At 44.5% G+C, this 15,613-nt stretch overlaps 2 protein-coding genes across 3 annotated transcripts; one reads left to right on the forward strand and one right to left on the reverse strand.

The window, feature by feature from the left end:
* Positions 1-4,574: 4,574 nt before the first annotated feature.
* Positions 4,575-12,483, reverse strand: SPRTN (SprT-like N-terminal domain). Of its 2 annotated transcripts, none has more exons than XM_039530268.1 (5): positions 11,775-12,483; positions 9,985-10,084; positions 8,764-8,892; positions 7,210-7,480; positions 4,575-6,078 (listed from the first exon to the last, which is right to left on the reverse strand). In XM_039530268.1, the coding sequence occupies exons 1-5, from the start codon at positions 12,143-12,145 to the stop codon at positions 5,324-5,326; spliced, it is 1,626 nt and encodes a 541-aa protein (XP_039386202.1). In that variant the 5' UTR covers positions 12,146-12,483; the 3' UTR covers positions 4,575-5,323. The 2 variants fall into 2 exon arrangements, with proteins under 2 accessions (XP_039386202.1, XP_039386203.1); XM_039530269.1 differs by having other exon boundaries at positions 11,770-11,850.
* On the forward strand, positions 12,479-15,582 carry EXOC8 (exocyst complex component 8). The gene is made up of 2 exons (XM_039530267.1): positions 12,479-13,999; positions 14,679-15,582. The coding sequence occupies exons 1-2, from the start codon at positions 12,479-12,481 to the stop codon at positions 15,285-15,287; spliced, it is 2,130 nt and encodes a 709-aa protein (XP_039386201.1). The 3' UTR covers positions 15,288-15,582.
* The last annotated feature ends 31 nt before the right edge of the window (positions 15,583-15,613 follow it).

Consider the following 15,613-nt stretch of genomic DNA (forward strand, 5'->3'; position numbering starts at 1 on the left):
TTTTTAAACCAACTAGGATTTCAAGCTGATAATGTCCCATAAGTCAGGAAACTTGCTTTCTTTCACTACAAAGTTTTGTGGCAGCATTTGTACAACTAAAATACATATATGTCCATCTAAACAAAACTGATGATAAAGAACAGGTCACATCAAGTTCTAAGATCAGTAGTTGTGTAATCATTTTAAACGTACTATTAATGGCAAAGTATCCAAAACATCCTAGCTCAGTGGTTTGAGCATTGGCCTGCTAAACCCAGGGTTGCGAGTTCAGTCGTTGAAGGGGCCACTTAGGGATCTGGGGCAAAATCAGTATTTGGTCCTGCCAGTGAAGGCAGGGGGCTGGACTCAATGAGCGTTCAGGGTCCCTTCCAGCTCTATGAGATTGGTGTAGCTCCATATATTTATAATTCTATGTTAAGTAAAAGATGGATACCAGGGAAGTCAGTGCAGCCTGTTTTTAACCAACTACACTCCTGGAGAAATTCTGTACCAAAAAAAAAAAAAATTAAAAAAAAATTCTGCACAAAGTATTTTAAAATTCTGCATATTTTATTTGTCAAAATAACACAATATAATCACACCAGTTTCAATTATTCTGGTAATTTATTTAAACTACAATACAGAAAAAAGGCACAATATGTAAACTAGATCCTGAGCTGTAATCTAGCCCCATGATGCCACTCTGGAACAGGAAATAAGCCAGAAAGCACATAGCTCTTCCTGGCTGAGGATTCCCTTGGTATGAAAGAGTCCTGACTCCTGTCCAATGCCAATCCCTACACATGAAACAGGGAAGGGTGGGGAAAGGAGCCCAGTCAGAGCATGCTACACTCATGCACTTCCCCAGCTGAAGATGACCCACTGGGGACCCACCAGCTGACACATTTTGGAACAACAGCCCCTTTCCCTGTACTCCCTACCAATCATAATGTATTGATGAGTTTAAAATCAAGCATGTGCTTGACCAAGAAGACGGCTGTACCACTCAGGGGTCAATAAAATTAAGGTATCAGCAAAAGTGCCTCCAGATGATCTCTGCTGTCCTCTGATGGTGCACAGGGAAAGAGAGACCAACTTCTAAACCATGTAATGCTTTGCACTGCAGATCAAATATAAAACTTGGAATTGCACCCAAAAACAAATGGGAAGCCAGTGCAATGAGAAAATGACAGAAAAGCAGCTAGGATTAAGGGCTGTCTATAATCTATTGCAGCATCAGAGGATTCTGGGCTATGTTCAAGAGTTGGTGATGCCTACAGCAGATGACTGACATCCTTTTGGAAGAAATGACTCAGGCAGGGATTCAGGTGAACTGCCGAGATGGCTAGAGAATGGGAGTGGGGAGCATTGGAGACAAAATCCTTTTGTCTAATAGTAATGTATCTAGGTTTGACCCTTTATTTCTAGTTATTAGTCAACAAATATGTGCAGCCGTATGCTCAATATTAAATCAGACATCTGAAGACCAAGTGAGAGCTGTGGAATCAAACTCACAATTTATATTGCCTACTGACCATCTCCAGAAAGGTCAGTAGTAAACAGTTCATGGAGAACATTTAATAGGAAGATTTTTCAGTCCAAAAATTTAGACCAGTTCTAATCACTAAGATTATGTTTACACTACAAAGAGAAGTTGACCTACGTTAGGTCAACGTAGAGCCACCACAGTAATTACTGCGGTGGCTCATGTCCACAATACCTTCCTTAGGTCAGTAGTGCACATCCTCACCAGGAGTGCTTCCACCAACCTAAGAGGGGCAGTGTTGAGAGCTCTGCTGGCAGCTTCCTGCCAGGAGCTTGGATACCCCACAGGCTCCTGGTGGGCCATCTTGTGCTTCTCGGCTCCCCGTTCCCCACCAGGAATGGGGTCCAGCCAGCCAGCTCTCTGGGGAGGGAGCTGGGCTCTAGCTGCCCGGCTTTCTTGTCAATTTCAAATTGGCCATTTGCACCACTCTGGCACTGTAAGGGAGCCTTAAAACATTTACATCTGTTTTATACTCCTGGGGGAATTCACTAAGTAGGCAGTGTTAACATTCTGCTCTGCCTGAGGGGGACAAGGCCAGCCCACACTTACATCCTCAGAAACACCCTGAAGCCTGGCCCCTCCACACCAGGACCATTGTGGTAGCGAGTGACAGAGTCACTTGCTTGCATGGTTCCACTCCCCCTCCTCTACCACCACTTCTCTGGCAGTGATTTACATCTCCCCTGGCTACTACGGAAGCCCAAACTGACACACCCATGGAGGGGTGCATTAGCGCTCTTATGGCTTCCCTTCCCATTTTTCTGCAGGGAAGCAAAGAAAGCTGCAGGGGACATGAGCTCTGCGTACATGTGCAGTGGCACAGAATCCCCCCCAGGAGTAAATATCATTCCACAGCAAGGTTTGTGTTTGTGTGGTAGTTAAGGGAAGGTTGTGCAGATGTTGGAGTGAACTGTTAAAAGTGACTACTGTTGTACAAATGTGTTTAAAGAGCAAAAAAGATGGTCATTGACAGCCATGTGAAAATCAGACTTAACAACCCATGGTTCAGCATCATGATTTATTCAGAATACGCACAACATTTTTGTTAAGGTTATTAAAATACTGCATTTTAAAATACTGCTATTACACAAGTTTCTACAAAAAACCACATACATTCTATGCATTCTTAGGGATTTTTTTTCCTATACTTTAAAACCAGATATTAGTTAGTACTAGTCAAATTCCATAACTGTCTGATCTGTTTATTCCTCATTTCAGAGGAAGTCAACTGTAAACCACGTTAAATTTATAACAAGACAACTTGTACTTACACTTTTGTCTGCATCATAGCCACCCTATATACCTACCAGCAGTACAACCTAGTGTACAATATGTTTGTCTGGAAGGCTAGTTTAAACTGTGAAAGTATTGCTCAAGTCACCTACAAACCAGTCAGTTAAATACCTTTAGTGCACCAATAAAACTGTAGACATTTCAGTAGGCTTTATACATCTTACTTGGTATTCATAACATGTAATAGAATGCTGTTAGCATATACTGACTGAACTATTCATTAGGCTGGTAAGGAAGCAAAGCTCTGCCACTGATTGCAATCTGATGCCTTTCTGGAATGTGAATTCAATTGGAAATTTCATTTAAATTCAGGCCTTCAGTTAGAATTCTGCGGCAGGACTAGTGATATGACAATATCTTCTAATTTTGCTACTTGTACTCACCCCTATTTTTACTCTTGGTGGTTTTAGCCTTTAAGGTTCAAATATACAGAAACGCATACTACGCATTCTTGGAATTAAAAAGAGTGAAAGCCACTGAAGTGTCAATATATGCAGCAACGCCAGTGCGAGGGAGAGAAGGAAAAAAAGTGGAGATTGTTGGACCATGAACTAGCTGTTACTGCCTGCATGCCAACCATGCACATTAAAAACAAGCCAAAGTGGCCAAACAAAAATTAATAGTCTTATGCCTTAACGCTATAAGGATGTTTAAATTCCTCAGCTCCTATTCTTGTCCCTCTTAACAACCAATGCTTCAAAACCCAATATGTATCTCTAATAGGTCCTTAAGTCTACAGCCTAATGCTTCATCAAATGCACCAAGTAGTATTAAGTACCTAGAATCCCTCCCATATCACTAATTTTCTACCCATGCTTTCACTTACTCAAGATTCTACTAAAATTGACTTATTGTATTTTATTTTATTTTTTAACTTCTAAGCTGCGCCCCATTTTTGCTGAAGACTTAAACTATGTCTACACTGCCAGCGACAGGTGCGATTCCCCTGGTTGTGTACGCGTACTTGCACTCTCATCCAGCTAGTGCAAATATAAATAGCAATGTAGCTGCAGTAACACAGGTAGCAGCAGCAGAGATATGGCTGAGCTGAGTGCCTACCCACCTGAAACTAGGGGGTATGTATTGAAGAGAGCTAGACTGAGTATGTGTACATGAGCAGGGGAAATCACAGCCCTCGCTGGCAATGTGGACATAGCCATAATTTGAATCTAATTCCACCCTCATTTCTACCTGCCCTTTAAAAGGTTTTGGGTGAAACTGATCTCTGGAGAGTCGGTAGCTGTGGCCTAAACACAATATTTGGTGTTATAATAATATAAAAAATGCCTACTATTTAACACATTTTCATTGTGGTAAACTGATAAGTTGGTATCAGTGTATGTGGAAGCGGGGGGTTTTTCTACCTTTTGGCGCCCGGGCCGTCAGGCGCGAGGAGCGCGCGCTGCAGCGAGCGAGACCTCCGCGAGGCGACCTGACCGCGGAGACCGCTGCTGGCGCTGGGGCTCGCTGGGCTCGGCTGCGCGGCGGGCGGTGCGCGGGTCCGGCGGCTGCCGCGGCTGCGCCGCGCAGTCATGCCTGGTCGGTCCCGGGTGTCCGGGGGGCTCTGGTGCTCCTCCGCCGGGGCATGGGGCGGCAGGTCCCGCCGCCGCAGCCTGCCCCCCCCGCGGCGGGGGGGGGGGCTGCTCGCTCTCGCGGGCAGGATGCAGGGGGGCCCTGCTTTTGCCGCCCGCCTTTTTATTTTTTAGGCACACCAGCTTTTTTTTTTGGTGTGCCTAGAGCCGCCCCTGTGTGGAAGGGGACAGTTTAGAAGTTACATTTAAAGGTGGCCAGGGGTAAGTTAAAGAACATTTTGGGGACCAAGGAGAAGTACAAAAAGACAAAACATGGTTAAAAATGTTAAGTTGCTTTTAGAACTCATCTAAGATTTCAGAATCTAGTAAGCATTACCATAGGAGGAGACATACTTAGGTTCTGCAGTAAAAACGTAACCCAACCACAATTGCATTTACTAAAATCAGGAGTGTATTTGGCCTGGTCTACACTTCAAAATTTATACCGACATAGCTATGTGGGTCGGGGTGTTGAAAAACCATCTCTCATAGCAACACGCTTATTCCAACTATACCACCAACATAGACCACAGCTATACGGACAAAAGAGGGCTTCTGTTGGCACAGCTAAAATCATTCAGGGAGGCGCTGTTCCCGCACCAACAGAATTCCTCCTTCTCTCACCTGTGCTGGCATATATATTTGCTGATGTATGCTTGGTAGTGCACATATAGCCTTAGGCTCTTTGGGACACAAGCACCGTGAGAGTATATAAATCAGATCCTAACATGCAACTCCAAAAAAATCAGAATTGCCCTCTCTTCATGCTGAAATTCAGACTCCACTTTACACATATAGGAAAGTTTCCAGCTTGGACACTACAGGCCAGTGTACAGGCACATGACAACAATCATAATTGGATAAACCCTGAGCAATGTAATTTGAAGATTTCAAACAACTCTTAGCACTTAATTGTGAGATTGCATTTCTAAGCTTATGTCAGACAAGAGTCTAGATGTTCATTTATTTTGGTTTCCAAAACCTCGGTCTGGCAAACAGGACAACTAACCTTTTTATCCTGACTAACAGCAGAACTACAACTTTCAGAGGGCACTGTTGGTTCAGCATTGTTTTTTAGAGGAGTGCTAGTTCTAAAAGTGCCATCAGTACTCTCTCTCTTTATAAAGTAGTTTACAAAGGCAGATTTGTCTTCCATTTTCGTCCGTTTCTGTGGTATACCACCATTTTCAAAGCTGCTTTTTCCCTGGGATGAAACCCAGGATCTTAGAGTTGTCTCAGCTTGTCCAAAGGAAGTTTGTTTTGGTGTCTCATTAAAAGATGGAAAAACCGACTTAGCGTTTGTAGGACTTTGGTTCAGATTTCCTCCATTAACAGGAGGAATTTTAACAGGCGACCCATCAACATTCCTGTAAGCTTTTGTATTAGCGACAGATATTTTAGGAAACTTGTGGTTCAAAGCAAAGCTGTTTTTATGTTTGGTGCTATCAGTAAAAACTGGATGGGAAATGCTGGTACTGAATATGTTTGATTCAAATTTTAGTTCATTTTTAGGAACTGATCTTGCAGTTCCAGCTGCTGAATAACGTTGTGGACTGGGTATTTCTCTGCCCTTAATACTGTTGTTGGAACTTTTGTGTCTCTCGGAGGACCAAAGGCCTGCTCCTCCAAGCTGATATCCTTTTCCACTAAAAGGAATTAGGCTTCGTATATCACCTCCATGTATCCTTCCTGCAAAAGATGAGTGATTAGTAACTTTGTTCTAATTTACTACATTTGCTGAGTATCAAGTCTGTTAACTAAATAACTTGCTGTTTGACTTTTAAGAAGTTAAAATAGGACTTGAATGCGAGCCTGTTATTTCACAGCAGGCTGGAGCTAAGTTCTGTGGTAAGATCCTCCAAATTCTGACAAACTTTTGCAGCAGCTTGATTTAAATAAAAAGGAGCTTTTTAATTAATATAAGCAGGAAATATATATGATCAATACAGTACTCTTCCTGTTTTTCATATTCAATTTTATGTCACCATAAATCACCATATTTCAGTCTAATATATTGTATATTTTCATATTGATAATGAAGTAATGCATCAATAGTTGTCAAGTGTGGGGCTGGTGAGAAAATGTTGATTTTGGAAGCTGGATAGAGGACAGTTGTACCACTTGGCAGGTGGGAGAGAGGTGGGGGTTGTGGGTTAATCATATTAGCTAAACGTTTCTGCTAAAGTCATCACCTGTGAAATAGCGAATACTGAAATTTTACACTCATTTTCACGAGTTAGCAACCCCCTGCGATAAATAAGGTGGTTAATTCATATTATTTCTGGCTGGTTACAGATTCAGAAAGATAACATTGCTTAGCAGCCTCTCCTCACAATGATAAGGACAAGAAACTTCTAATAGTATTGTAGAACCTAAGCCTTTGATTTTGTTGTGCAGGGTGAAGATTCTGCTGCAAGTTCTGTTTCACTGAAATACACAGGGCCATGGCTGCATAACAAGTTTTCTGCTTAAAATTCTGGGATGAAAGTTAATACTGATGGAATGACAGGTGCTGTGATTTAATTATGATTTGCTAATAGTAAGATAGATCACAGGTAAATCCAGAAATTTGAGTTATTTATTTGGTCCTTCATATTTTTAGAGCAAAAATATTGAGGACCACCTAGCGCTGCACAGACCTTTAGCTATGCTATAACTTTAATGCAACACCAGCATTAAAAAAACATGTGAACCAAATCCAACATTACAGAAAATCTTAATACTACATTTCCCAGTATTTGATCTACTTGCATTTGTTGGAGTACTGTATAGGGCAGGAGTGGGTCTGATGGGAAGAAAAGTGAAAACAGAGTCACATACCTTTGGTATCAGATGGTTCAGAGTTTGAAAGCTTGGCTAGCTGGGTTTTCTCCTTGTCTTTTTTAGAATAGTTCTCTGGCTCTTTTACTTTTGAGAATGTGCCTCCACAGGTCTGTTGGTGGTCAGACCACCAGAAGTCTCGCGCAGAGGGTGCCCTATTCATTGCACGTTTCACATATCCATAATAAGGTTTTCTACTCTGACACGGGCCATTACATCGCCACCAGTGTTGGCGATATGAATCCACCTCATCATGAAAATCGTGATAAATCTAAGCGTAAAACAAAACCACAACAGTCATTTCCATTTCATATTAATCATTCAACTCTACATGTTTGAGATGTGCTAGCATTCTTTAACTACTTACTACTGATACTCAGGTGGAAAATCCTCAGAGAGCCAGGAGGAAAACAGTACATGATTTACCTGCTAACAGACAGCCTACTGTATGCATAAAAAACACTTTCAAGTAAATATAATTTTTCCCTCCCTCCAAAAATAAAAAAGCCTGATATATGGACAGCACAGTCTTACATACTAATAACCATTGAATATTAACTAGCACTCTGTGCACTAAGATATTAAGCAATGATGGATCAATGCTTGTTTCCCTTTAAGGAAGCTTTATTCTGCACCTAGACTGAGGAATAAATCAACTCCCCTCCTTGCATCTTTAAGTTAATAACTGGAGAACAGAATCTTCTTGAATTTTAATGTTATCTATTATTATTATTCAGCTAAAGAAAAATTGTTGGGTCAAATTTGGCCCAAAATTTAGATACTGTAAAAACAAGGCTTTTAGAAAACTTAAGACCAATAGAAATTTTTGCTGGATATTTTGTTTGAATTCATTAAAAAGCCCTATCTGCAACTGCAGTTTGCTCCCAATCAGTGCACTGCAGTAAGAATATGTGAAAACCAGGAAGTAAAATACCAAGTTCTGACTAAGAACAAAAGAAACTGATGATTCAGTTTTCATTTTCTAAAAAGAAATAATATGGAGGAGGAAACACCATAATAAAATGTAAATTGGAGTTTTATTCAAAACTTAACATATTTATCAAAGCCATTAGTAACAACATAGATGTGAGCTTTAAAATAAAAAAAATTCTTTTAACCCAACTCTTTTATTAAGTCTTAAAAGCAAACTGGATTTTTAGTTCCCAAACTGTATCCTGAAGTTGAAGTCTTTTTCCTTTAAGAGTTCATAATACCACAAACAATTTAAAAACAAATATTCAACCAAAATGGCTCCAGAGATACGGTATTTAAAAAAAAATTATATTATATAAAAATAAAAAAAAGAGACTTACATATTCCCAAACAGGTTTTACTGCACTCTCCTCAACCTGCTTGCTCCCCACCCCCCGTAACTAGTGCAGCTGGTACAAAGCTCTCTCTACCCAAAGCTGTTCATACCGGCTATGGACTGGCTAACAATAAATGCCAACATATTTATCATACTGCATTTGAAATATCCAGTTACATAGTACCTGAATAGAAAATATAGTTTAAATTTTCTAGATTGTATTTTGTTAAGTAAAAACAACTTACTGTAACATTGGCTCCAGTCAGGCGATTGATACGACGCATGTGTTTGCAAAACTCTGGCCCATGGGATTCACGGTCTTTGTCATTGTTAGTGACAAATAACAGGGCATGAATCATTTCATGTAAGAGTGTCTGAAACAAAAATAATTTAATTGCTAGATGTTTTCTGAAAACCATATAATATATTATTTTAAAAAATAGCTAATAGCTCATTTTGGCTTTACTACTTTCTATGCATCTTGATACTTAGACTGCAAATGCATGGAAATAAAATTTGTATGGGTCATAAGAATACAACAACAACTAAAAATCATCCTTTCTTCAAACTGCAAAATCCACGCATTGTCTCCATTTGTCCTAAAGGGCATTGAAAGGGACATTACTATGAAGAATAATGACATATTCAAAATCTGATCTCCCCTGAATTAGACTTTATAAAAAAAAATTCCCCAGGAGAAAAGTGATGCTTGTGAGCCAGTAGTGGGATGCAGATTCTGAGCACTTCAGAATACGAATCTTGTCCAACTTTAATTTCCAACCAGCTCACAACAACAGAACTGGCAAAGAACTGAGGAAGAGCATGAAACTTACATGTGTGATCAACCAAGAGTCCTGTGGCACCTTATAGATTAACAGATGTACTGGAGCATAAGCTTTCGTGGGTGAATACCCTCTTCGTCAGACACATGGGTATTCACCCACAAAAGCTTATGCTCCAATACATCTGTTAATCTATAAGGTGCCACAGGACTCTTTGTTGCTTTTTACAGATCCAGACTAATACGGCTACCCCTCTGATACTTGACATGTATGATCAAATCCTTCATCCTAGTTTTTGTGTTACTGGGCTGCTCAGCCAGGAGACTGAATTGAAATAATTTTATTTTGCATTCTGAAGCCAACTTTATATTTTTAACATTAAGGAAGAGGATATTTTAAATCCCTCAAAAATATTTTTCCTATTTTGGGGAGTAAGATGGGTGGATGACTTTGGGCCTTACCTATAAGGGTGTCAGTTCAGAAAAATTATGACTGAGATTACCATAATTTTGCACACTTAGACAACCACCAGTAAGCAATTAATACAAGTTTCTTATCAAAGCAAAGACTATTTTATAATCTAGATGACATTGTGCATTACGAATTCCAGTACAAAATTTAAGATAGGATACACTTCAGGAGACTTACAGTAAGTTTACACATAGATGAAATGTCTTAAAATACCTCTACAAGATCCTTTCTGGGTCTTAGCTTTAAGAGTGGCTCACTAAGGCGGATGGAACACATCCCACCTCTTCCTTCATAGCTGCACACTCCAGCACATCTAAAAAAGAAAAATAAGCAGAAGGTAGACTGCTATTTGTTTTTGTAGCTGGTGGAGCAGAACTGAGAATTAAATACACAAATACTGGTCCTCTTAACATTGCCAAGTAAACCAAGAACTTTTAACAACTCTCCAAAGAACATAACATTGCTAAAGTCCAAAAAGCAAGAATTATCCAGAGTTTAATCAATAATTTTACAGTACAAACTAGGGAATGGCAAAAAAAAATCTTCTAAAATAGTTCTAAAACATATGAATATATTGCTACTGCTTTCACTTGAGTTTCCCTTTTCTGAAATCTTTCAAAACAAACATTTGGTGAAAACAAAACAGAAGAGCTACATCTTATAGTAAGTGTAATATGCAGTCATACACATCTTGAGTTTACCACACATGGACTAACAGTACTTACTGTACAGCCTGTTATAATGCCCCACCAGGTTTGCCTACTCTAGTGGGAAACACGTTTCTGGTGTGTGAAGCCAAGGAGGGATTTTCAGTTTGTAAGTGTCCAGTCAGTAGAGTGTGACACATGATGTCACTGAACAGGTCACATCCTGAGCAGTGGTAATAGGAATTAACTATTCCAAGTGAGCTAGAGAGACACCAGCACCTGACCTTGCACCTCATCGTTTAAACACTGCCTCGTGGGGCGCTGCTGACAGAAGTCTGTCTGAAAGGACAAGGCACAGCCTCTGGTGATTCTCTCTCTGCTGTCTCAGTGACCTGCCTGTAGGCCCGCGAGGCGCCCCCTGCCTTTGCAGACACGTGGCGGGTTTCTCCCCACATGGCCCCCTCCATGAGCAGGTCAGTAGCTGAGAGCTTGGCTACACTTGCACGTTAGAACGCATTAAATCAGCCCCGGGTGCCCTAACTCCTGAGGTGTCCACACTGGCAAGGCACTTCGAACGCCCCGGTAATCCTCCTCCACGAGAAGCATAGAGCTTGCTGTGCCCTGGCTGAAACACCCAGGTGTCAATGTGGATGACACATTGCATTACTGCACTGTGATTGGCCTCCGTAAACGTCCCATAATCCCCTGAAGTCAAGTGGCCACTCCGGTCACTGTTTTGAACTGGGCTGCAGGCATGCAGATATCCCCTTTCAAAGCTCCATTTCTGACAGCTAGCATGCTTATCTGCTCCGGGACACAAAGCAACCATTACCCTGGAATGCTGCTGCTGCCACCTGGCGTGCTGGGGTTTCCCCCTGCCACTGCCTGACCTTACAAGGCAGCATGCTGACACACTCTCTGCTCCCAAAACACAGTCTCTCCTCCCACATACACACCCCACCCTTTGAAAACCCCGCTGCAGCCACTTGCACGCTGGGATCGCTACCACAATGCACTGCTCTCTGCGGCCATTGCCAGAGCTGCTAATGTGGCCAGGCCGCTGCGCTTGCAGCTGACAGTGTAAACACAGGGCGGCGCTTTCCCTGCTGTGCTCCCCGAGGGCCGGTTTCACTCCCAGCGCGCTACAGCTGCAAGCGTAGCCAGGGCCTTAGTTACGGTTTGAACCAGCTCCCCAGCGAAGTTCCCGAGGTTCCGATCCGAGACCCCCTCCCACCTGCCGGCAGCGGCGCTTTAACCGGAGCCGCGAGGTTCTGGCATCAGCGCGGCCGGTCGCTCCTGCTCCCGCAGCGCCCCGAGCCGGACCCGTCTAACCGCCGCCCGCAGCCGTTACCGTACAGCGTCATGCGCGGGCTCCACGTCACCGCCACGGCCGCCAGCTTCCCCCAGAACAGCGTCTCGTTGAACTGCACGAAGAGGCCGCGTACGTCGGGGCTCGGGTCCAGCAGCTCCCAGGCCTCGTCCACCACGGAGAGCGGCCGCGGCGGCGCCGCGGAGCCGGGCGGGGACTCGCTACAGGCCGCTGCCGCCGCTTCATCCTCTTCCTCCCACTGCGCCTGCAAGCGCAGCGCCAGCAGGAAGTCTCCGTCCATCGGGGAGCGGCCCCCTGAGCAGCCCTGCCGCGCTGCCCCGACGGAGCGCGGGCGGGAAGCGCACTGGGCAAGCTTCGGGCTCCCAACCGGCAACGGTTCGCTCGGATTCTGGCGCATGCGCAATACCGCTGGGCACCCTCCTGTTGCCCACTTCTCAGCACATGCGTATTCTACTATTTTCCTCTTGCGCGTGCGCCGATAGCCTCCCACACTCAACTTTACCGCCCCCTCAATCAGCGCTTGCGCAGTACCGCTTCTGACGCAGGAATATTACGCCAATCAAACATGTCGCGCTAAGCGCACGCGCACTACGCCGCCGTAGCTGACGCGCAATCCTGGCGCAGGCGCCCGTTGCTAGCGCAGGCGCAGTAGCCCCAGTGCTGTATCTGCTGTCACCCGTCTTCCGCTCTCGGTGTGTCGGGGCTTGCGGCCTCCCTGCCGGCGCTACCGATGGCGCTGCCGCTGGGTGAGGGCGTGGGCGGGAGCCGGCTGCGGCGGCAGCTGGAGTCGGGGGGCTTCGCGGCGGCCGAGTACGTGAAGCAGCTGTCGCAGCAGTCGGACGGGGACCGGGACCTGCAGGAGCACCGGCAGCGCATCCAGGCGCTGAGCGAGGAGACGGCGCAGAGCCTCAAGCGCAACGTCTACCAGAACTACCGCCAGTTCATCGAGACGGCGCGCGAGATCAGCTACCTGGAGAGCGAGATGTACCAGCTCAGCCACATCCTCACCGAGCAGAAGGGCATCATGGAGGCCGTCACCCAGGCCCTGCTGCTGCAGGCCGACCGCGACGACCCCGCCCTGGGCGCCCGCCGCGCCGCCGCCGACCCCCACAGCAACCCCTTCCTTCCCCTCTCGGCCAAGGAGGCCGCCGCCAGCGAGGAGGGGCGGCAGCGCACGCTCACCACCCTGCTGGAGAAGGTGGAGGGCTGCCGGGACCTGCTCCCCGAGAGCCCCGGCAAGTACCTCGTCTACAACGGGGATCTGGTGGAGTACGACGCCGACCACATGGCACAGATCCAGCGGGTGCACGCCTTCCTCATGAACGACTGCCTGCTGGTGGCCACCTGGCTGCCCAACCGGCGTGGCGCCTACCGCTACGACGCCCTCTACCCCCTGGAAGGGTTGGCTGTGATCAATGTCAAGGACAATCCACCCATGAAGGACATGTTCAAGCTGCTCATGTTTCCCGAGAGCCGCATCTTCCAGGCCGAGAATGCCAAGATCAAGAAGGAGTGGCTGGAGGTGCTGGAGGAGACCAAGCGGAACCGCGCCCTCAGTGAGAAGCTGAGGCTGGAGCAGGAGGCCCTGCCACGGGCTGCTCCCCCACCTCCTGAGACCGCCAATCCCTTTGACCAAGAAGATGAAAAGGAACCCCCACCTGAGGAAGAGACAGTAGATTTGTCTCTGGAGTGGATCCAGGAGTTGCCTGAAGACCTAGATGTCTGCATTGCCCAGAGAGATTTTGAGGGGGCGGTGGACCTGTTGGATAAGCTGAATGAGTATTTGGGATACAAGGCCGTGAGCCAGCCAGTGAGGGAGCTTCGAGCCAAGGTAGATGAGCGAGTCAGGCAGCTCACGGATGTGCTGGTGTTTGAGTTATCTCCAGATCGGTCATTACGAGGTGGTCCTAGGGCCACTCGCCGGGCTGTGTCCCAGCTCATTCGCTTGGGCCAGTCCACCAAGGCATGTGAGCTTTTCTTGAAGAACAGGGCAGCTGCGGTACACACAGCCATCCGTCAACTGCGCATTGAGGGTGCCACTCTGCTCTACATCCACAAGCTTTGCCATGTCTTTTTTACCAGCCTGCTAGAAACTGCCAGGGAGTTTGAGACAGACTTTGCTGGCAACAGTGGCTGCTACTCTGCCTTCATTGTGTGGGCCCGCTCAGCTATGAGGATGTTTGTAGATGCCTTTAGCAAGCAAGTATTCGACAGTAAAGAGAGCTTGTCCACGGCTGCTGAGTGTGTGAAGGTAAGTGTGTAAGGAAGGCAGTATAGTCTGGTGAATTGACCCCATTCCTGGAAGAAACCAGTAACTTGTGATTTATAATCCTTGTTCGCTTACTGATTACCTCTGTGGCTTTAGTCTGAAAGGTGTACTGCTTCTTTATGATGTGTGAAAGGCTTTTTTGTTGTGGGGTGTTTTTTTTCTGCTTGTCTTTTATCCTGTGACTATCATCAATGCCAAGTTTGGTTTTCCTATGTTTTGCCCAAAGACTGACTGGAGATTGCAAAGTTTGTCAGCTCTTTCACATCTTAATTAAAGGGATAAGATTTATTTGTTAAAATTTGAATATGCCTTTCTCCAAGGAGTTTATTGGATTGGATTTGAATATGGGGTAACAATTAAAAAAAAATACTAAAAATCCATTATTACTTAATTGCCTAGCTTTTAGGCTCTTATGACATGATCCTATTACTGCTCTAGTTGTCCGGAGTATTCTGTGGCAGAAAAGATCTGCATTTCTAATATAAATATATAAAATCAGTCTCTTTTTTTGTTAAGACACATTTAATCTCTGCCTTATTTTTCATATCTATAAAATAGGGCTGATAGTTTTAAGGGTAACATGGTGATTAACTAAATTAGTCTGTAAAACATTTAGGGTATAAGATATCCAGATAAATATTAATTAATTTTATTATTAAAGGTAGCGAAGGAGCACTGCAAGCAGCTCAGCGAGATTGGGCTGGACCTCACATTCATCATTCATGCCTTGCTGGTGAAGGATATCAAAGGAGCTTTGCAGAGCTACAAGGATATCATCATTGAGGCCACCAAGCATCGCAACTCTGAAGAGATGTGGAGAAGGATGAACCTGATGACCCCAGAGGCCCTGGGGAAACTCAGAGAGGAGATGAGGAGCTGTGGGATGAGCAGTTTTGACCAATACACTGGTGATGACTGCTGGGTGAACCTTAGCTACACTGTGGTGGCTTTTACCAAGCAGACTATGGCCTTCTTGGAGGAAGCACTCAAGCTGTATTTCCCAGAGCTGCACATGGTTCTCCTGGAAAGCCTAGTAGAGATCATCCTTGTGGCTGTCCAGCATGTTGATTACAGTTTACGGTGTGAACAGGACCCTGAAAAGAAAGCATTCATCAGGCAGAATGCATCTTTTCTTTATGAAACTGTCCTTCCTGTTGTGGAGAAAAGGTTTGAGGAAGGGGTTGGAAAGCCAGCTAAGCAACTACAGGAGCTGAGAAATGCTTCAAGACTGATGCGTGTAAATCCTGAAAGTACAACTTCTGTAGTATAAATGAAACCTGTGTGTTCTCTTCAAAAGTCTATCAATAATGTTGTCTATGAAGATATATTTTGTAAATCTTTTCCAAATCCCTGAAAGCTGCAAAATTCCACCTGCAACCTTGTTTTAGCTAAAGACCCATGAACCAAATCTGAAGACAAGGAAGGGAAAGAAAAATTAAATAATTAAGGGAAAAAAGCATTGGGGTCAGATAATCTTATATTGCATGTCTCCTTTCCCCATTAATGGCCTCTGTTGTGATGTTTTACGTTCTGCTTTGGGACGAATAAAATGTTAGTGAAATATCTACATATTTGTACTACATAGAGCAGTAAAAT

The sequence above is a fragment of the Mauremys reevesii genome, linkage group 3 (genome assembly GCF_016161935.1).
Source record: "Mauremys reevesii isolate NIE-2019 linkage group 3, ASM1616193v1, whole genome shotgun sequence".
Taxonomy (NCBI): Eukaryota; Metazoa; Chordata; order Testudines; family Geoemydidae; genus Mauremys; species Mauremys reevesii.